Genomic DNA, 21,651 nt, shown 5'->3' with positions numbered 1-21,651 from the left:
GCCATCTAGCGTCCACGGTGTATTGACTGGATATAACCATAATCGTGTACTAGATATACGATTTTTCCACTCACAAAAAACTACCATATTTTTATCAATACTTTTCCCTTCAACCCTACTTTTAAAATTTCTCTCAATTTTACCCCTTTTTTGTCCTTACTTTTAAAAAGTCACATAATTCTTGAACACAACTCCTTTTTAATTGAGTCTAGTAAGTTTCTTATAAATTTAATTTTTTGAAAAAAAGTTGTTTTCAAATAAACGAAAATGAGTCAACTAATTTATAAATAAACCAAAATATCATAACGATAAACCGTGATAAGCATTTATTACGTATTAAAAGTCTAGTAATAGACGGTAACATTTTGCACTTTCGTGCGATTTAGAAGAAATTTTCGGACAATTATCACATAACCGACCAATTAATTAATAAATGAATATAATCATATTATATTCTTAACCTATAATTATACTTAAAAATATTTTATGCAATTTTACCATTTAAAACAATGATCCATTACACAATGAATCTATAAGTTAGAAGGATTGGTTCGTAATATTAGAACTTTGACTAGATAGATGCTTCAAAATTCAGAAAACTAAAATTGTAATTTAAGTTATCTAACCAAATACCTATACCGAACAATCTGCTTTGCCATAAGATGGAGATATGGCTCGAACTAATAAAATCCTACCTAATCACGAGATACTTGGAGCGGTACTAAAATACTATACTTTTCATTGTCATGATTTTATTCCTCAGTTTGGCTATTTGGTTGGGACACTTCCATAGATGTACTTTGCACATTTATTAGACATATTTTTATTTTCTTCAACTTCAAATAGGATGCTTTAGGCTTTAAGGAAATTATTGTCTCAAACTAGTTAAGACATGGGTCCAGAACAATAAAACACAAACACCCATCAAATAAAAATGGTCCATCACTAGAAGTTGCTGCCGTTGTGAATCATCTGTATATGCATTATAGTACCTTATATTTGTAAGAATAAAATTGGGGACAAAATGTTATCAGAAGCATTCAAATTCATACAAGGAATGAAGATGAATTAGAATAAGATATTCAATGCCCAAACCTTAGGCTTCAAAACGTTCAAACCAGTTGCTTAAGTTTTTAGCAAGCTCCCTTGTTTCTCTCAAAGATAGAGATTTAAGCGCCTGAGCGACAGCATCTGCAGGAGTGTATAAATAACCTACCTCCCACTTTGGTTCCTGATCACATTAAAACAACTACATCTTCAGAACTCGTGCAATGTTGAACGAAAACATTCAACTGAATGTCTTTTTCAGGACGTTAATCTTTCGGATTTTTTCTATTTTCCATCTTCTTTTACCATGTTAAATCACTACAGAACTCTACAAGTACGAGCTGTTAAACAGTTGTAATGCTTTAATATTCACTGATCTTATGTAGGGATCTAGGGACTAATTTCATTCAAGGAGACCAATATGTGAATTACTAACATGAAATGAGGAGAAAACAATATTGCAGAAATTTGTACTTGGATTGAGAGCATGAATTACTCAAGTGTAAACAGTTGAGTGGGTTCTATCAGGTTCATTAGTATGGCTCGGCTGAGGAGTGTTCTTGCCTATTTTTATATTAGCTCGGGTGGCAGGTTTCAACATTCCAAAATCTTGAATCATTGATGGTCTAATACATTTTCAATTAACAGCAGCAATAAAATATTTTACATCTAGAGAAATAAGTGTTTGTTTAGCTGGCTTGTAGCTTTGAATTTCATAATCCAATAGCTAGCATCTCTCAAAGATGTAGAACTTGTTTGGAATGATTTTCCAAGTACATGAAAACAGTGTTTTTAATTAGTCCACACACATACACACATTAGAGCACTTGGAAACTCATTCCAAATAGGCCCGTAAATGTGGCAAAAATTTCAAATATCACGATTGGGGAAAGGTCTAAAAAGTGTACCTGTATGCACGGTGTGATGTGGTTACCACTTAACTCAACCTTCTCAAGCGTGCCATTAATAGCTTTGACACGTGGCTTCAGTGTCTGTTCAAGTAGATCGGTCTCGTCAATCGTATCTGAAATGAACTTCACCTGAAATGAAACGTGTAAGACAAACCATAAGCGCATATTTATTCAACGAAATGAAACGTGTAAGAGAAACCATAAGCGCATATTTATTCAACAACCCAAACGTGGCGGTTACCTTACCAAGAGTGTGTTTTGGACATTGTAATTACACTTGAAGCAATCTCGATTCTCAGATGGAGTTGGCCTGAACTCTGAAACCCCTTCCGTCACCTAATGAACATATTTTATATATTTGCAGTCAAATGCAGCTTGGAATACAGCTCAATGACATTCTTTAAAAAAATAAAAACAAAAATAAAACAAACAAACTCGATGCATGCCCTAGTTATCAAATGTAACATCATCAGATGCCCACATAAATGTAGTATAACAAATGAAAAATGGAGATCCCGATCAATAGGCAACAAAATTTTTGGAAATTACAAAATTACTTGGTTAAACACTGAGGGCAACTGATCAACAAATTTGGTCAGAGAATTCAAGACTTCTTGATCTCTGTCTGGAACAATAGATCCAGCAGCATCAAGCAAGATCTTCCATGCATCCCCTGCATATAAACAAGGACAAGAAAGTTTCTTCATGAACAAATGAAAGATTAAGAAGACAATTCTATGCATGATTGGAAAAAAGGACAATTATAGTCACCAGTTGCAAGTAGTAACTGAGTCGAATGAAAACAGCAAGGATGAATGTGAATCAGCATGAAACAATAGGAATACATTTTGCAGTCATTTCACAGTCGATATATTTTTGTAATCAAACATAAGATACTGAGGGTTAGTCCTCTCCTAATTTATCTATATGGGCATAAGCTCTAGTCAGAATCAGTGGGAAGCTGATATAGCAAAGCAATATATCATGGCTTCTGGAAGGAACTTGCAGAGAGGAGCAAATGGTAATAGATCCCTTGGAATCCATGAAAGGAAACAATCGAACTCAAGTATCGAAACAATCAGTTTCATGATAGCAACTCAAAATGGTAGATGGTATTGTGAACTAGTCAGGGTGGTTAGTCCCTTCAAATCTTTTTCTGTATCACCCTTGTTCATCAATCGGACGAAGATATAATTCACACGCAACACTAACTATATATAAACATAGTTGGAAACTTAGTACCATGGCTAAAAAGTTCATATTTAACAAGGAAGTCGAACAAAATGCTGATCCAAGGATGCAAAATCTTAATTACAGACCATAAAAGCTTACTTAAAAATGCAAAAGCCAAGTCAGGATGCTACCTGAGACACTCCTAGCCATAGAGTAAACTGGAGATGCTTGTACAACTGGCATCATCTGACTGGTTAAAGGGCCCAACTGTATAGAGCAGCATTTCAATCAATATTATCAATTGGAATAAAGTAGATTATGTCATGAAAAGTCCTCTTTGATGTCTATTTATTCTTAATGTCATGTCCAATTACATGAAAGAAACCAAGAACAAAGTAAATTAGCTCTGATTATGGATTATTAGTTGGTTTATAAGAAGCCAAGCATATTTTCCCCCTTCCCAGTTTAATCCCTCCAAAGCTAAGAGTTAGTCAGTGATTATACAGGAAAACCAAAATTTGCCATGCAACATGAAAGCATTGTAAATGAAATTGAATCTTACTAGGACATCTAGAACTGAATGATGATTACGTTCTATCTTTGGGTCAAGCAATAATAGTATAGCATACGCATTCGATTACACGAAATCTCATTTTGAATGTGAACATTCAATTAGTTAAAGGAATGAAAAATTCAAAAAAGAAAAGCAATAATACTCCAAAGAAATAAATGACCCACTCAATGACTGCCCCTACAAAACACTACATCGGTTCGTACACTGTTCCAGTTCTAGTTCACTCCTACTGCAGGGGAGAACAAATATGACTCCACCAAAAAGAATAAAACACTAATAATAATTGATTTTGGCTCACGGGTTAGAGTTGTGTAGCTCAAGGTTAATTTTAGTACATTTACTAATTGTATTAGCTACACAACTCAAGTTATATGGATTCGAACTTATGAAACTCGTTTTGAAGCCCATACTGTCTTTTAAAACTCATAAAATTCTGAAAGAAATATAGGTCAACTTAAGTTTCTAACTCACCTTTTGTACAATCCAATTCTAAACAAACGTCTCCAAGGTGAAATTCATATTGTCTCAGATATTGGAATTGATATCTTTTCCATAAATGATCACTCTTAGAAATGAAAAAGAGTTGATACTAGGGAGGAAGCATAATCCCAAGCAACAAACCATGAAATCCAACAAAAGATAAACAGTGATCTATTAGCAACTTTACCTGCTCAAAGTAAGGAACAGCCTCTGTTGCTGGCCTGTTGTTGAAGGAGATTATAGCATTAGCCTTCCACAACGAGAATATTATGTCACACAACCATTGAAATTGATAAGAAAATTATCTATCTCGGATCCTAAAGCCACAATGGTTAACTTGTGAGTTCCATCCCACTCCATTTTCACAAGTAATGAAAACTATGTATTTAATCATATAAGAGCATGTTTTGAAAGAGATTTGAAATGGTTAAAATCAAGTTCAAAAAACATGTATTTAATCATTTAACGTTAATTTAATGTTTTCTTTTACACTTTTAAAAGCGATCTTATACTATCAAGATATATTTTGAATAATTATATCCATTTTAAAATCACTCCTGAAGATGTCCTGAAACAGAAGAAAAGAAAGAAGCCAAACCTTAGGTATCTTCTCAGAGAAATAGCTCCCTGTGAGTACTTGCAGAAGTGCGCCATTGCTACCAATAAAACAAAAACGAAATTACCTCAGCATTTCTTTCTGCGGTAATGAAGACAACAATCACGAGTTGACTCACCTATGACCCACAGAAAAGAGAGGAAGGTTAAGGAGTTGAGCAGGTGAAATATCTTCATCGGCCAGTCCGGACGCTAAAATGGTATCCAAACAGGCATGAAACCTCTCGAATACTTGTCTCGCAGCGTCGGCATGATCGAAAGTCACATTGTAAGGTACTGAGATTATCAGAAACCCTTCCTTTGCCAAAAGCTCAATTAAGTAGCTGCATCAAAATGCAAGTTGAAAACAAAGAAAGGTAAAAAGAAGAAGAAAAATCAACCAAGACGACGGAGAAAACCTGTAAGTGAGTTCAGGAATAGCTCCGATGAAAGCGCCGCCGAGAAATTTGATGATAGCGCGAGGTGGCTTACCCCTCGGCGGCGGTATCACCAAACAAGATTCCAATCGCTTGTAAATCTTGTTGATATTCGAATTTCTACCACCATATCTATTCGAGATCATCTTCTTCATAGAAGTAGATGAAGTTCCCGAGACGAATGTACCAGTTCGCTCTGAAAATTCATTGAAAAGGGGAAAGCGGTCTTCAATTCCTCTCTTGAAAGTATATTTGCGTCTGTTAGTTTTGTTGGATAGGAGAATCCATCGACGGCGGTGGCCAAAGACGGCGGAAGAGGAGGACAAAAAGGTGACGCCGGCGGCGGAGGCGACAGAGGTTTCCATATTGTGAATGCTAGTCCGACGTTACTGGAAAGTGGGAGCAAAGTTCTGTGGTGATTTTATAATATATACAAGAACAAATGACAAGTATATGCTAATGATTCGGCCACGAAGCCCGATTCATTTCCTCGAAATTAAAGCGTGATGGAACATTGCCTGATTGAACTACACATAATTACTCAAAATTATTATTCATTCAACACTACAACGCTTTAAATCCTCCTTTGGTCATGCACTTTGAATTTTGTTTTACTTTATTTTTAAAAACTATCATTTTAGCCTCTAAACTTTAAAAAACATTTATTTTGATCTCTATTATTAAAATTTTATTAATTTTTTCATGAAATTAGTAAAATAAAGGTGAAGTAAAAATAAAAGGCCAAAATCTTTAATGCCAAATGGATTTTGAGTGCTATATGAAATCACTTTACCAACTAGTTCAAAATTGAAACATTACATTTTTAGGGTGACTAACTTATTTGGTAACTTAGTCATCTAAAAATACAAGACATTTTCTTATTTTGTTTAAGAATTAACAAAATTTTAATAGCAAGAATCAAAATGAGTAATTTTTTAAAAGTTCAAAGACTAGAATAAACATTTTTAAAATTTAGAGACCAAAATAAAAACAAGCTTTAAAACGTTAGGGACCAAAATAATATCTAAATCTAAATAGAAATATAATAGGATGTTTATGGATATTTTTAGAAAATTATGAAAATAACAAAATATATTTAAACTAATATATATATATATATATTACCAAAACATTTTTTTAAACCAAAATTTAATACCATAACTTGAAAGAAGTTTTTTTTTTTAAAATTAAAAAAAAAAGAAGAAATTTTAAGTTTGTATCTACTTTAGTCACTATTATTTGATATCTAGTAGGTCTTTACTACTGATCTTTCTATTCTACATTCATTAGGTTTCTAACTTATTAAAAAATTTAAGAATCAACTTCAATGTAAATTTGAATTTTATGTTTTATAAGAGTCTAAATTTCCGATATTGCGTATATTAGACTCGTAAACATAAATTTAAAAAAAAAAAAGAATAAATCAAACACTAAGAAGACCCGTTTGATTTCTTTTTATTTTAAAAATTATGTTTGTTTTCTAACAACTTTTTAGTTTTTATTTATTCTAGCTAAACACTTGAATTTCTAGTCAAATTTGAAAAACAAAACAAAATTTTAAAAATTAAACTCTCGTTTGATAATCATTTAATTTTCTATTTTTAGTTTTTTGAAAATTAAACCTATAACTAGTAAACACTTATTACCCCTCTAAATTTCTTGCTTTGTAATCTACTTTTTACCTATATTTTTAAAAACCAAATAAAATTTTCAAAATTAAAAAAGTAGTTTTTAAAACTTGTTTTTGTTTTTGAAATTTAACTAAGATTTCAACTTTTATACTTAAGAATGATACATACCATTGTAAGAATATAAAAAAAAAAAAAAAAAAAAAAAAAAAAAATAGACTTAGTTTTCAAAATTAAAAACCAAAAAGGAAATGATTATCAAATGAAATCTAATTTTTTGCATTCTCAAAACTAGTCTGAATTTTTTAAAACACTTAAAAAAGTATAAAACAAGACAAAGAAATGGTTATCGAATCGGATTTAAAAATTTTGATTCTATATATAGAAATTTACCCTTTGCATTTTCCAAAACTTAGCAAATCCGTATCAACCAATGAAGAGAACAAGAAATATTTTGACATTTTAATGACAAAGAAGCAGAGATGAAAACTGTTGTCCATAGTTTCTACTATAAAAGAATAACTAAAAAACGAAGCTTCAACATCCAAGTCCAGAAAAATCACACGTACAAAATAATACCCTTATCATACATGATTTGGTAACTGACTCCCTGATGCTAAGGCATTGCAATACCGTTCAAATATACATAAATTCACCACCACGAACAGCATTTGCAGCTCCTTTTCTTTCTTCCTCGGCCTCTTTCTCTCGCTCCTTCCAGCTCTCGTATTTGTGGTCATCAGTGGGCAATTCATATCGACAGATAGGACAAGAGTTATGCTCATCCTACAACAAATTACAAGCTTAAGCATAGGATGCATTTAAACTAAAAAAGGAATGAGTTTTTCGCACTAACAGACCTAACAGACACTAAAGTTAGCAAATTACCAGCCATGGCTTCAAACAAGGTGGGTGGAATGTGTGTTTGCAAGGCAATTCTTGCATCTTGTCATCAACAGCCAAGTTTTCCCTGCAAATGGCACATTGTACATCTTTTCCTAGCTTGGCAAGAACTTCTTCTGTTATAGTAATTACGGGAAGTTTGGCAACGACTTCTTTACTTGCAGGAGGGACTTTAGGTGTTCCGCTATCCGTTTCAAAATTTATGATCTAAATAGACAGAGAAAAAAAAACAGCTAATCAAATGGTTTGCGCATTTGAAACAACAGCACTACAAACAATATCAGAATCCCACAGCAAGGGCCCAAGACTTGACCATTATGCTCAACAATTTGAACTATTGATCTATATGGATATGCACAAGGTGCTACATCTTATAGAAATGGTAACAATAATCAACTCATACAAATTTGAACAATGAGATTGATCCAATGCAAATCCTTCATTCTCTCTCCATTACAGAAATAACAAATTTGCTCAAAGTATAATACAACCATTCAATCCAAAAGTTTAAGCAAATATGTGAGTTTAGATAATTATTTGATATATGAAACCCAACACAGAAATTATTCCTATCAACTGGGGAAGAAAAGACATTGTTGGAGTTTAAAGTCAATATTTCATAATATAATACCATGTAAGATCTCCACCAGTAGATATGATATATTTAAGCATATATACATTACACACACACACACATATATATTCTAAACAAGTAATTCTCAAACAAGGATGAGGAAAGTACTCTCAGAAATAGGAAACAAACATTACCCCATCTATAACGTCATCAAAATTTCCATTAAGCGCTTGAAGAATATTAGCAACAGTCTCAGAAGTGTTGCTGTTCTCAGCCGGACTTTGAGAAGATTCAGCATTAGATAGCGCAGCTGCAGCGGCTGTCAAGAGGTTTGATTGCACCAGCCACTGCGGCTGGGGTGGCTCTGGATCAACAGTGAGATGGCCCTCAAAAAGATAGCCTGAATCAACATAAGAACATTTCAATTCTTACAGTTCAACAAATAGCCAAATAATTCAATGAAAAACCTAAAAATTCTATTTGAATGGAAAGAAATGCATCTAATTATCTAAACCAATACCTCCATTTGATGTACTTTCTGGAGACGGAGATGGATTGTCGATTTGGTGCAGAATTTCCTTGGCCTGAGCTACGCAAGCCTGTAGGTGTTGTCTCTCAGAATGCTCAGAGAGCAGAGACAAGGAAAATTCAAAAAGCTTGAGACCAGAAAGCCAGAACCCTGGGGCCGTAAACCTCGTCTTCAATACTGTCGCAACTCGGCAAATTACGGAATAAAACTGCCATCAAATAATGAATATTTCAACAATTCAACTCCACAGAGAAAAAATCAGATTCAAACGAAAGAATATATCACCATACTAGTAGTAACCACCAAGATTTCAAGCATACTACGAATTTCACTAGGAGAAAGAAACATAACGGAGCAAATTCACACAAAATGGAACAATGGAATGAAATAAAGATCGAGAAGTATTAAAAGACAGCAAAATTGAACAAAACGAGGAGAAAGATGAAAGACCGATTTGCGTAGAGAAGGAGAAGCAGTAGGATAGCGATCTTGAAGCAGAGAAATTATGGTGGAAACTGCTTCCTCGAATCTCTGTTTCTTCCCTAAGTCTTTGTGCAATTCCTCCAATCTTAATCTCACTGAATCCTCCGATTCCATTTCTAATTCCTTAACTGATACAAAATTTTCTCCTCTTTACGAATTTATAACTCGACACTCAATAAATCGGAGAATTTCTTGAGGAAGGGGTAATCACAATGACGAATCCGACCCGGCCGACGCTACGCTGTTGACGATCTAAGACCGCCAGACCCCTCGCGGACGTAGCCGTAGCGACGAAGATATTCAGTAATTTTCTCCTTTTATTATAGTTTATGAATAAGGTTTTATTTTGATTTTTAAACTTTTAAAAATTACGTATTTATTAAAATTCTATTAACTATTAAATAGAATAGTGAGTTCACGTGTGTTTTTGAATAACTAAATTATCAAATAATTAGTCATGCTACAAAATTTAGAGTTTCAAACTCTCAATTTTTAATTAGATAGTAAAACAATTTTTATATGAGATCTCAAAAGTTATTTTATGTTAAAAAATTCGTTCGTTTCACTATTTGATCATATTGATCATTGACATTTTACTTCAGCTTCATTTTGTTCGACCTATGTTAGATGCAATTTCATTCTTAGACAGATTTCATCCAAGGATCGTTTGGTTTAAGGTTTTATATATGTCCAGGAATTAAGACGCTTGGGAATAATAAGCTTAGGAATATGATTTTATGAGAATAATTTTTTTAGTATTTAATTTGTAAAATTAATCTTGAAAACTCTCTAAAATTTTAATAGATTTATTGATAAACAATAAATTTAATTCAAAGTTTTGAGCAACTTAATTATTTAACAATCAAATAATAATATTAATTAAATTATAAGTATTTGTAAAATGAAAAATTTACGATTAAAGCTACTTGATTACATAATTTGATGAGATCAATTTAATGAATTTATATAATTATGATGTATTAATTAATGAAACAACCAATAAATTCTAATTAATCAATGATAAACTAATTATAATTATAAAAAAATGAATTCATATTATATTAATCATAATGATCATTAATTAACTATATATATATACTGTCTCTTATACACATCTAGATGTGTATAAGAGACAGGGAGAGAGTAGGAATGAAAAAAAAAAAAAAAACTCACCTAAGTGGGTATCATTCATGGGTATGAATGATGCATGGGAAAAGCATATTCTAATGCCTAAAACTTCAAAACGTGTACCAAACAAGGGGATGGAAATCCCTTACCCATTCTCACCCTTATTCCCATCCCAATTCTCTCAATCCAAATGCTCCCTAAAAGTTAACAAAATCTTAATATTAGAGACCAAAATAAACACATTTTAAAAGTTTAGGACTAAAACAGACTTTTTAAAGTTTAGAGACTAAATAGAACAAGATTTAAAATTTAGGGACTAAAATAGTATTTAAACCTAATATTAATTTATTGAAACTTAGGGTTAAAAAAGTTGATTTTTTTTTTTTTTTTGTATGGATGACCCAAACATTAGATTTGTGATGATGTTTACTCCAGATTTTGAAAATAATGAAGTATGGCATTGTTAGAATGTAATAAGAGTATATTAATTATACATATTATCCATTGCGTACCATTAATGAAGGTTTCAAAGCGGCGAGAGAGAACAAGAAAAATGTGTGAACACGAGGAATGAAGGAGGAAGAGCCATAACATGTGAGAGTGATATTATATTAGATTAGTTAAACGTGAATGCAATGGAGGGAGGAAGAGTTTGATGGAGAGATAAAAGTGTCAATGTGCACAGTGTCTGGATGACTTTAATTTCATAATCACTAAGAATTAAGTGTGATATAGATAATTAACACAATGTTAGTGCATTTCAACAATGACAGATAATCATACTTCATTATTTTCAAATTTTGAGGCAAACGACATTACAGTTGTGAAAATTCATTTGCACAAAGAAAACCAATAAAATTCATTTCCCTTTTTCCTATAACACTATATAAACTCTAGACTTTTGCCAAAAAAAAAAAAGTAAATTACAAAGTTTTGTTACAACTTTCATGTGTCTCTAATTTATTCTTAAACTTTTGTTTTTGGGCTAATAGGTTCCTAAACTTAAAAAGTGTAAAAAATTTAGAAATTTGTCGGACACTTTTACCTTTAGGGACCTACTTAGAGATGTCTAGAGGGTGGGACTAGGTGATAAAACGTAGAATTACAAGTTCTACAAGTTGCCGTGTCTTTTGTTTAGAATAATTAAGGCAATTTAATGGGAAGAGTATTAACTTTGAAGAGAATATCATGCCAAAATACTACCTTTGAGTTCAACATTTGCAAAACTAGTTCCTTTGAAATATCACGTGTTTATTATCTTAAATGCAGGAATTGGAGGACAAAAGTAGAGCCGAAAAGGATTGCAAGGGAGAACGTCAACTCATTGAATCCAAATAGAATGAAAATATGTAGAAGCTATGCGTTGAGAATAACATGCGATAGAAGAAGCCATGCGTTGCAAACAGCTACCAGTGAAAGACTAATTGAATGGCTTAAGAGTTGCAGATCCATTAAACTATCACCATTGCATTACCCAACATGAAAAAGTGTGTGACACGCCGACTGTAGTTCTGAGTGGCAGAGGAAGTTGAACCCTTTTTGTAGAGCAAGTTACAAGCTTCCCTGTTCGCCTATATATATGTTTTGCTCGTTGAATCAATAATCGGTGGTCTAAGGGAAGGTATGAAACTATGGCCTTATGGCACCGCCTGGTTGGAGCTTTCCTCCACCGTCGTTTCCTCCATCTTATAGACTAGCAAGCTTCCACCTCGTCGACAAAGAGCAAGGGATTAAGCTTGCCGGCTTGACACATTCATCTCTCTATCTTTAAAGATTCTATTTTGTGGTTTATATTTTCCTTCAAGATATTAAAGGATTTTGTAATCAACATTTTCTTGTCTCAATACATATTTCATTTCCTTCATCTATTTTGCTTTACCTTTTACTTCCACGAGAAACAAACTTCCTGGGGTGTTCAGTAAATCGTTAATCCATGAACTAAAATACAAATCTAGGTCCATTTGATTTAGTGTGCATATATTCCATTGCTTGCATCCATCTAGATAATCAATGTAAGTAGAAACAATCAACTACTCGAGAGAACAAGTGATTGTGAATCTCACTAAATCAAGTAAGAAGTGTATGCCCACTCCAGGGAGCACAAAAATGCACTCATACGTTCTGAATAACCAAAAGTATGCATCATAGAGATATGACATATATGGCTAACTCACCAAGAGGTGGAGTCCATTAAGGTTATGAGCATGAACTAAATTTTTTGTAGAAATTCAAGGTATTGATGATTGTTCTTCCCAACTTGCTTCCTTTGCAGTCTTATCTTTCAATTTTTTCCCTCTTGCTTGTGACGAACGTCGTTCATTACACTTCCGTCCCCACTCATTCTAAGTATACACATACATACATACATACATACATACATACATACATACATACATACATACATACATACATATATATATAACTCATCCATGCATTGATTATTGAAGTAGCGTAGAGTATAGTCATAATATCATTGGTAAGCATGGCTTGCATTGAACTTTTCTTTATGTGGTAGTTTGCTCAATCACGGGGTTGGTATTGAACTTCAGTATTGCTCCGATGCTCAATTACTGTTTGCAGCTTTCAGGTGAAGGCTAACAATGCTCCCTCAAGTGAGATAGTACCTACGAGAATAACTAATCAAAAATTACAAATGAGTAAAATTAGATTAATCTTCGATAACGACGTCAAAAACTTGTTGAGTTGAATATTGATGAAAAATAGTGTGCTTTATTTGCTACAAGTTTTCCTATATTAAGCTTATGGTGAGAACCAAGATCGAACACATGGATTAATATGGTCTTTAACGCATATGATTATGATTATGCATTCTATTTTGTGATGATTATAAATGAATGAATGATGAATGGGTGTGTAAAATAAAACAAATATATATACATACATACACTTAAAATGAGTAGGGATGGAAATATAATGCACAACAATCATCACAAGCAAGAGGATAAAAATGGAAAGATAAAAGTGGAAAGGAAGGGAGTTGGGAAGAACAATCGTCAATCCTTTGAATTTTTACACGAAATTGTTGGATTTAGTATCCTAAATCTCGTATATCTTGTAGTTTGTATTTTGAAAGAACAAATTATTTATTTAATAAAATTAGATGTATTTTATTTGACATTCAGATTGCATTAATTCAACCTAATAAATTAAGATTCGAGGTTATGTGATGCCACTTGAATAGTATGTATTAGATATACAAGTGGTTCATGTTCATGTAACATATGGGTGCATTTCCGTGTTTTCTCGAGTGAACATACATTTCTTACTTGATTTAGTAAGATTTACAATCAATTGTTCTTTCAGGTAGTTGATTGTTTCTACTTACACTGATTATCTAGATAGATACAAGCAATGAAACATGTGCACACAAACCAAATAAACCTAGACTTGTATTTGAGTTTGCAGAATAACGATTTACTCAACACCCACAGAAAGTTAGTAGCTCATGGAAGTAAAAAGTAAAGCCAAAGAGATGAAAGGAAATGAAATTAATGGTATGTATTGAAACAAGAAAATGTTGATTATAAAATACTTCAATGACTTGAAGCAAAATATAAACAACGAAATAGAAACAGAAATAAAGATAGATGGGTGAATCCGTCAAGTCGGCGAGCTCAACCTCTTGCTCTTCGTCGACGAGGTGGAAGGTTGCTAGACTATGTGATGGACGAAACGACAGTGGAGGAAAGCTCCAACTGAGCGATGTCACAAGGCTATAGTTTCAGGCCTTCCCTTGAACCACCAGCTACTCAATTCAATAAGCAAAACATTTATAGTGAACAGAGAGGCTTGCAACTTGCTCTGCAAAAGGGGTTCAACGTACTCTGCCAGTCAAAATTGTAATCGCATCACACACTTTTTCACGTTGGGCAGTGCAGTGGCGACAGTTCAATGAATCTGAAACTCTTAAGCATTCAATTAATTCTTCACTGCAAGTTGTTCTCAACACATGCCTTTTTCTACTGCATGTTGTTTTCAACGCATAGCTTCTACATCTTTTCATTCTATTTAGCTTCGATGTGTTCACGTTCTCCCTCACAATCCTCTTCGTTAAGCTTTACTTTTGTGCTCAAATTCCTGCGTTTAAGATGACAAACACGTGATATTTCAAAGGAACTGGTTTTTCAGGTGTTGAACGAAAAGTTAGTATTTTGACATGATTTTCTCTTCAAAGTTAATACTCTTGTTGAATTGCCCTAATTATTCTGAATAAAAGATACAATAACTTGTATTTCTACAAGTTATCACATCCCCAAATTTAGAACTATGCTTGTGAAGGAAATCAGATATGAGGATTTCCATGAGCAGCGGAAGGTTTGTTCCAAATTCCATTCGAAATTGAACATAAACAATTATAGTACAAGAATGGAAACTAATAGGTCATGCACAAAACGAATTACAGATGCTAAACGATAGAATCAAGGGATAGAGTATGTGTACCTTTGAAGAACCATTCTTCAAGCTCCCTCGATCAATCTACAAGTGTCCATAGCAACACAACCCTCGAACGCAATGACCAGTGCAACACGATCACCAGCACGAACACAACAAACACAATCATCATGAACCCAACGAACGACCTTCTCGAACCAATCGAGTTGAGTGAGGACACCACCTTAATGGTTACCTTGGTATTCTCGGCATGAGAATCTAGGAGTTGTGGGCTCTGTATGATCTTGGCTTGAGGAAGAGACTGGAGGACAACGATCGTGTAAACAATCAAGCAAGTGGGAGATAAGAAGCATCTATCGTATAGACGATTTGTCCAATCATGTAGTAAATGGCAGCCTATCGTATAGACTTAGCCACACGATCGTCTAGCTACGATCAGCTAATGAACTATCGTATAGTCAATACTCCACGATCATTTAGCCTCTATCGTTTAGTGAAACAATTTCACTTGATAGCTTAATCCGTGAGAAACTTTCCGAATTGAGTAACTTCTAATTTTAGGAAAACATTTTTTCTTTTATCTCACGGTTACCATAAAACCACCAATAATCTCCCACTCAATTAGTTATTAGAGAAAAAAAAATTAATTATCAAATAATTAATATATTATAAATAAATATGATAACCGACTTACCATATTATATTTATAACCTATAGTTTTAATATTTCATCTTATGAAACATACAAACCATAGTTCTTTTTCTATTTTATGGTACTTAATATAAATCATATTTATACTAATCCTCCACTTAATGTATCTCATACATCACACCAATTATATCATATATAATTGAATTTTCTCTTATTAATTTGAACACTTCAAACTAACCCTAAGAACTTATTCTCAACTTGAATCCATTGAGCTACCAAGGGGACCTTATGGACCTGTAGCTTGAAGCTCCAACGGTACATGAATAACTGATTAAACTCTTTAGTCACAAAATTCACCATTAGTTAACTGTCGAGCACTCCACTAAAGACCGACAACTGCACTCTCCTCATTATAGATATATTTCTGTGTCCTTATTAACTAATAAACATTGCGATAACCCTTCACAGATTGCTTGTAAGTACAGCTGGCCAATTTACCGTTTTGCTCCTATAGTTACATTTAACTCTTTAAGTACCACTTATTCTTCTAATGAACATAAGTCATAGTCCTACTATGACTGAATCCTCTCTTTCAAAGAGAGGATGTGACCACTATGTTTAAGACCCGGAATCAGCCCTTAAGGGAGCAATCTATCTACTTACCCTTACTTCGAGAAAGGAGTGAATTCCATCCCAGCACCCCAATAAGACAAATTAGGCTTATTGAGTTGGCAATCTGGCCACTCTCACCCATACTGACCAAAGGACCTACCTCATAGGCAAGAGTTCCCAAAACACTAAGGATTAAGGTAATGTCACCTATGATCGTTAAAGTGATCTATCTAAGTCTCAAGTATCGACGACGTTATATAAAGGGAGAATCATCTCGTGGTTCGATCTTATACAAACTCTTTGTATAGGATATCCCCACTCGGATGTCTCCACATGAATGGTCAGGATCAGACCATCTATAATAGTTCACAACACTTGAAAACCTCTACAAACCGCTTGCATGTCTCCACCTGAATGGTCAGGGCATATCCGTTGTGTCATCGGGATAAGGTATCCCTCTTTAATCCTTATACTACAAATCTTTTAGGTTATTACTTAAGGTATGATCCACTTGTATATCTCATATACATGCTTAAATTTACATACAATAACCATGGATCTTTTTTTATTGGATATGAGTGAATGCAAATAAAATAACTCTTATTTTATTCATAATAATGTGTACAATGTTTACAAACTACGAGACTCCAGAGAATTAGAACACCAATCCCAATAATCTCCCACTTGTTCTAATGCCTCGGGAGACTAATTTACAATATATGAAAAAAAAAAAAAAAAGAGTAACAATATACAATAAACTAGGGCATACTTTATACCCAGTATCATCTCCCACTTACTCCAGACAAGATGTCGCATGTCTCGTAGACCCAGACTCTACAGATGACCCTCGAATATTTAGCCGTGAGAGCCTTTATAAATAAAACTCTATATGTCTCGAACAGAATGACCAAATTTGAGCACGATCCAACAGTTCAAACTCAGGCAATCAACAATTTTGTGGAAGCTGTCGCTGAAAAATCGAATTGTTCTCTCCCCGATTTTTGGCCTCTTTTCACTCTAATTTAATTTTGAAAAATCTCGATTCTTTTATTTTTTTAAAAATTTTGAAAAGATAAATAAAATATTTTTATCACAACATCTCCAAAATCTCCAAAGATTCTATTAAATTAATAAATCAATTAACTTTTCAAATTATTTTAATTTAGGCTTCAAAAACCAAAATTAAATGGCATGAGATCCATCTGGTACAAATTAAATCCTTGCAAATATTTAAATCAATTCAAAATCACATGAAATTAATTATCTCATTTCTTTTAAGTTGGCCCTAAAATCCAAAATTAAAGGGAAGCAAAATTCAATATTTTCAAGATAATTAGTTCGAATACCTAATCAATTAAATTCAATTTAACCAATAAAAGTTTTCAATTATTTAAATTTAATCCCAATTTTCCAAATGAAAGGGAAATTTAAACTCAATAATTTTAGATAATTAACTTAAATTTTCCTGAAATTCGGGATGTTATATTATCAATCTAATACAAACCATTCAGGTTATTACATGATCCAATCGTATGTTCATGTTCAAGTTTCATCAAATAATCTTGGATCTTAGTTTATTGGTTTTGGGTTAATGCAACTAATTGTCATATAAAATAATATTTATTTTATTAAATAAATAATCTGTGTGTACAAATAAAGTTTACAAACTACAAGACCACAAGATTTAGGGCATCATCCCAATACACGGATGTTATACGGATATCCAACTACAAGCAGGTGTCATTCTTAACTTAACTCCTAATAGGCAGGATTTCTTTGCACTGACAACAAAGATCTTTTTTTTCACCTTTTTTTTCTATTTTCTATTTTTCTTTTTTTTCGTCTTTTTCTTAGGAGAACATAATGAGCGTTTTATGAATGTGACAAACCTCTTCCACTAGAGACAACTTTCTCACTCCCCATTTCATTTCTCGTCTCTGTCAAATTTTCCATGGGAATCGGGATGGGGAATTCGTGAAGATCGAGTTCCCTGTCGGCAATTTTTTCCCATTTGATTTCTTAACATAAATCACTATTAGGGAAAAATTTTAATTAAATTGTTAACTTTTATATGATTAGTTCCATATGAACAATTATAATTTAAATAGAAATTACTCAAATTTTTCAGTTGAAGGAAATAATTATCTATCAAATTATTCATATAGCTAATCTAAATTTATTAGAATTCAAATATATCTTTTTTTTTATACTAATTCAAACATTTTCATTATTTTGATTATTAAACAATAAATATGGAAAGTTAAATATAGTATCTATATAATAAAAATAAATAACACAACATATTATTATAATAAATATAAGAAAAAAACCTAACAGAGCGGGAATGGGAAACTGGTCGGGGATGGGGAATGGGGACGAGGAATGCATTCTTCATCCCCGTCCCCATTTAGTTTTTGGAGAAGTTTTTTTTCCCACTCTCTCCATTCCTTATCCCATTTGGGGTGGGTCCTTGTAGGGGAGTGGACATCTTTAGACCTATGATCTATGAGACAAAATTTTATGGACCTATTAACTTGTAACCTCTTAAAATTTAAGAATTTATTAGACACAAAATTAAAAGTTTGAAGACCTATTTAACATAATTTAGAAACTCAATAACTAAACTTATAATATAATACTTTTAAAATTTTTGAATAAAGTTGCTTTTTATCTCACAAGAATTTAGGCTAATTCATGTGCATTGACTATTCTCACACTACCATAATTTGAGCTTATTCTCTTTGAATTCTCTATTATTTACATAACCCTTATCGACTCATCAACTATTGATATTATTGTAAGTTTCTATCATTTTAGTGTTTAATGAGATGAACTAATTTTAAGATGAACTAATTATGAAAGAGTGGTTTGTTGACAGGACATCAATACAGAGATTGCCTATTCATACTGCACCTTTTTCAGAATAAAGTTTTTTTTTTTTTTTTTTGAAACATTTTCAGAGTAAAGTTACAACCTTATGCTGCAATTCATCCAATTGGAACAAAGTTTCACAACTGAGAAACTCAAAAGCAAATGCACAGCAGAGTTGAGGTAACTTCTCAACTGAACAGTAGATTTTTACAACAAAAGTAAAGCATTTACCTTCTCTGTAAAATGTAAAAACACCCTTTATCTACTGAAAATCAAAAGAAAGTTACAGACTGAACAGTAAAATTGACAAACTTATAGGATATAAACCAGCAGGTTATTAAGAAAGAATCTACATCTCTCCCTCTTTTTCTACTCTCAATTTCTTGAATTCCATTAGCTAAGTCAGCTAAGAGGACAAAGAATTCAAAAACAAATAGGAAAGCTTACAGAACTAACAGCTATAGGACAATTTGTTCATATAAAAAATAATAATAACAATTAATAACCATTTGAAGTCAATGATGTTATCTCCTTCTCATGTCATACAGAAGCCTCAATTCTAGGCTCAAATGAAAAGGCAGACATAAACTCCACAGCTTCACCATTCATATAGCATTTGGGCAATTCGGTCCATTGATTCTCAACGAGATCGCAGAGTAGATATGTATAAAGGTCATTTGAGTTCATGCATATGAGTATTTGGTCACCAGCTCCAACACAGTTAATGTCGACCTTCTTGCCATACCACTCGTGCGACATGGCAGGAGGCAATGCTGCAATTTGATGCCAAGTTCGAGCTTCCTCGTCGTATCTCCAAACTCTAAGGCTTGCAGTTTCGAGAAATTCAGACAACATAACAACTAGCATCTCACCTTGACACTCAACAAGGTCGATAGAGTACTCTGAAAAGACAGGCAAGAGCCTGGGGTACTCTACAAAGCATCTCTTGCTCAGATTACAAGCCATGATAGTCCCAGAGGAGCTAATGAAATAGACTGTATCCTCTCCACTCTTGTTCGTAATGACCGACGAGTATTGCTTGGATGGGCTTCTCTGCATGTTTGTGGACACTACATTTCCTGTCCGACTCAGGAAGTATACAACAGTATCATCATTGAAGTTGAAGTCAATAGAATCATCAACTTTTCTACTCAAGGCAACATCGTCGTCCCAGCAACCCGTGGTTGAACGGTAAACTTTGAACCGAAGCTTTGGAACTTGGCCATAGACCAATACAAGCTTGTAAGAGCCCTTACAACCATCCGGGTCTGCACTCATCACAATGGCATGAAGAGATTGATTTTTCTGGTCAAGATCCACTGGAGGAAGCTCACTACAGGAGCCTGTTAAAGGATTGGACACGATGAAGTTTCTCGATGAATTGCGAAAACAGATCAAACCACCAGAGGCTGCAACAGGCATCGAGTAGTGATGACGATTCTGAAGTAGGTTTGGATAGTTAAGTTTCTTCCAATTATTCTCAGTCGAATCGAAAACGATCGATTGGTTGAGATGTGGATCAACCATGAAAAACCAGGGGTCACGCGCAGAAATGTCGGAGCACGCAGACTTGAAACTCGAAGAAGCCGCAACCGATTTCCATCTTTTGCACACTGAAGAAAGGCGAAAGAATGCCGATGTTGGTAACCTCGAAAGCACCCTCTCAAGAATGTCTTGATTGAGATCATCCAAAGAGAAGTTGCTGAACATGGTGTTTTCTCCATCATTTCTCTTCCTCTTCCGAGTCACCCCCAAATCACCACGAGCATCACCAAGCTCCATTGGCAGAAATATCTGAGAAATCACTGCAATATCAATCTATTAGTTTCAATCAAAACCTAATTTCAATCAACCCCATTAGTAACAAGACAAAGAAGAACAAATAAGGATAATCTCAAATCAAATCTGTAAGAAGAAGAAAAACTCCATTTCCCCTCTTCTAAACCCTAATCAACAGATCAAGCCAATTCCGAGAGAAATTCATAAACACATACACAAAACCCGAAATCCAAGGGTTTCACAAATTAAAACAAAAACAAAAACAACAACAGAAATTCGATTCGATTCGGACGCAAACAGAATGCAGATACCTCCACAACGGATCTCAAACCCTCAAAACCCAACGATTAAACCTAAAACCCAAACACGGCGTGAAAAGAAAGCAAATGAAAACAGAAAAAAGAAATGAGAAGAGAAAAGGGAAAATGCACCTGAAAGAAGCAGCAGCAATGGAGAAGAAGTTGAGAGGGACTGAGTAAGTGGGAGTATCTGAACTCTGAAGGGTTTATAAATGGGGGAAAGGGAAAAAGAAGAAGGAAGCAAACGAGGGGTAGGAGCAAAAAGAGAAAAGGGGGAAAAAGAGAAAGGGGGCTATGGAGGAAGAAGAGGGGGAAGCTTCGAGGGCAGTGACTTTTGTAGGCGTTGACACTTTGTTGCAGAGAGAGGGAGGAAGAAGACGGAGAAGGAGAAAGAAGAATACACGAGTGGATAAAAAATTAAAATAAAGAGATAAACAAATATAAAATAAATTGTGAAAAGAATACAAGGAGAGAATACGATTCTTAATTGTAAATACAAAAAAAGAAAGTAAGATGAGAGAAGATGAGTTGACTCTGCTTCACGAGTGCTTCTTAGGCTTTGGAT

General features: G+C 33.7%; 3 protein-coding genes across 4 annotated transcripts; all 3 read right to left on the bottom strand.

Annotated features, from left to right (window-relative positions):
* Positions 1–924: 924 nt before the first annotated feature.
* Positions 925–5,681, bottom strand: LOC120087095. Its single transcript, XM_039043977.1, has 9 exons — positions 5,199–5,681; positions 4,920–5,123; positions 4,784–4,841; positions 4,373–4,435; positions 3,323–3,398; positions 2,516–2,631; positions 2,205–2,294; positions 1,956–2,087; positions 925–1,231 (listed from the first exon to the last, which is right to left on the bottom strand). Exons 1-9 carry the CDS (start codon positions 5,579–5,581, stop codon positions 1,097–1,099), a joined length of 1,257 nt encoding a protein of 418 aa, XP_038899905.1. The 5' UTR covers positions 5,582–5,681; the 3' UTR covers positions 925–1,096.
* Positions 5,682–7,323: 1,642 nt separating this feature from the next.
* Positions 7,324–9,632, bottom strand: LOC120085044 (E3 ubiquitin-protein ligase AIP2). Its single transcript, XM_039040879.1, has 5 exons — positions 9,301–9,632; positions 8,842–9,058; positions 8,516–8,721; positions 7,733–7,954; positions 7,324–7,630 (listed from the first exon to the last, which is right to left on the bottom strand). The coding sequence occupies exons 1-5, from the start codon at positions 9,445–9,447 to the stop codon at positions 7,481–7,483; spliced, it is 942 nt and encodes a 313-aa protein (XP_038896807.1). The 5' UTR covers positions 9,448–9,632; the 3' UTR covers positions 7,324–7,480.
* A 9,580-nt stretch (positions 9,633–19,212) lies between these two features.
* On the bottom strand, positions 19,213–21,547 carry LOC120087274 (F-box only protein 13). 2 transcript variants are annotated; one of them, XM_039044222.1, is made up of 2 exons: positions 21,219–21,547; positions 19,213–20,802 (listed from the first exon to the last, which is right to left on the bottom strand). In XM_039044222.1, the coding sequence occupies exon 2, from the start codon at positions 20,788–20,790 to the stop codon at positions 19,549–19,551; it is 1,242 nt and encodes a 413-aa protein (XP_038900150.1). In that variant the 5' UTR covers positions 20,791–20,802; positions 21,219–21,547; the 3' UTR covers positions 19,213–19,548. The 2 variants fall into 2 exon arrangements, with proteins under 2 accessions (XP_038900150.1, XP_038900148.1); XM_039044220.1 differs by having other exon boundaries at positions 19,213–20,813; positions 21,219–21,546.
* Between the last annotated feature and the right edge of the window lie 104 nt (positions 21,548–21,651).

Source organism: Benincasa hispida, chromosome 9 (assembly GCF_009727055.1).
Source record: "Benincasa hispida cultivar B227 chromosome 9, ASM972705v1, whole genome shotgun sequence".
NCBI lineage: Eukaryota > Viridiplantae > Streptophyta > Magnoliopsida > Cucurbitales > Cucurbitaceae > Benincasa > Benincasa hispida.
The sequence above is the reverse complement of the archived record's forward strand: the minus strand, read 5'-3'. Positions and strand labels throughout refer to the sequence as shown.

Bases quoted from the DNA above. Each gene is read 5' to 3' on its own strand.
- LOC120087095 (XM_039043977.1), bottom strand. From the start codon at position 5,581: ATGGAAACCTCTGTCGCCTCCGCCGCCGGCGTCACCTTTTTGTCCTCC. The intron at 3,399-4,372 runs GTAAAGTTGCTA...TGCTCTATACAG, and splicing joins CTGTTCCTTACTTTGAGCAG to TTGGGCCCTTTAACCAGTCA. The intron at 2,295-2,515 runs GTAATTTTGTAA...TATGTTCATTAG, and splicing joins TGCCCTCAGTGTTTAACCAA to GTGACGGAAGGGGTTTCAGA.
- LOC120085044 (XM_039040879.1), bottom strand. From the start codon at position 9,447: ATGGAATCGGAGGATTCAGTGAGATTAAGATTGGAGGAATTGCACAAA. The intron at 7,955-8,515 runs GTAATGTTTGTT...CTGTCTATTTAG, and splicing joins TTGATGACGTTATAGATGGG to ATCATAAATTTTGAAACGGA. The intron at 7,631-7,732 runs GTAATTTGCTAA...AATTTGTTGTAG, and splicing joins CTTGTTTGAAGCCATGGCTG to GATGAGCATAACTCTTGTCC.
- LOC120087274 (XM_039044222.1), bottom strand. From the start codon at position 20,790: ATGGAGCTTGGTGATGCTCGTGGTGATTTGGGGGTGACTCGGAAGAGG.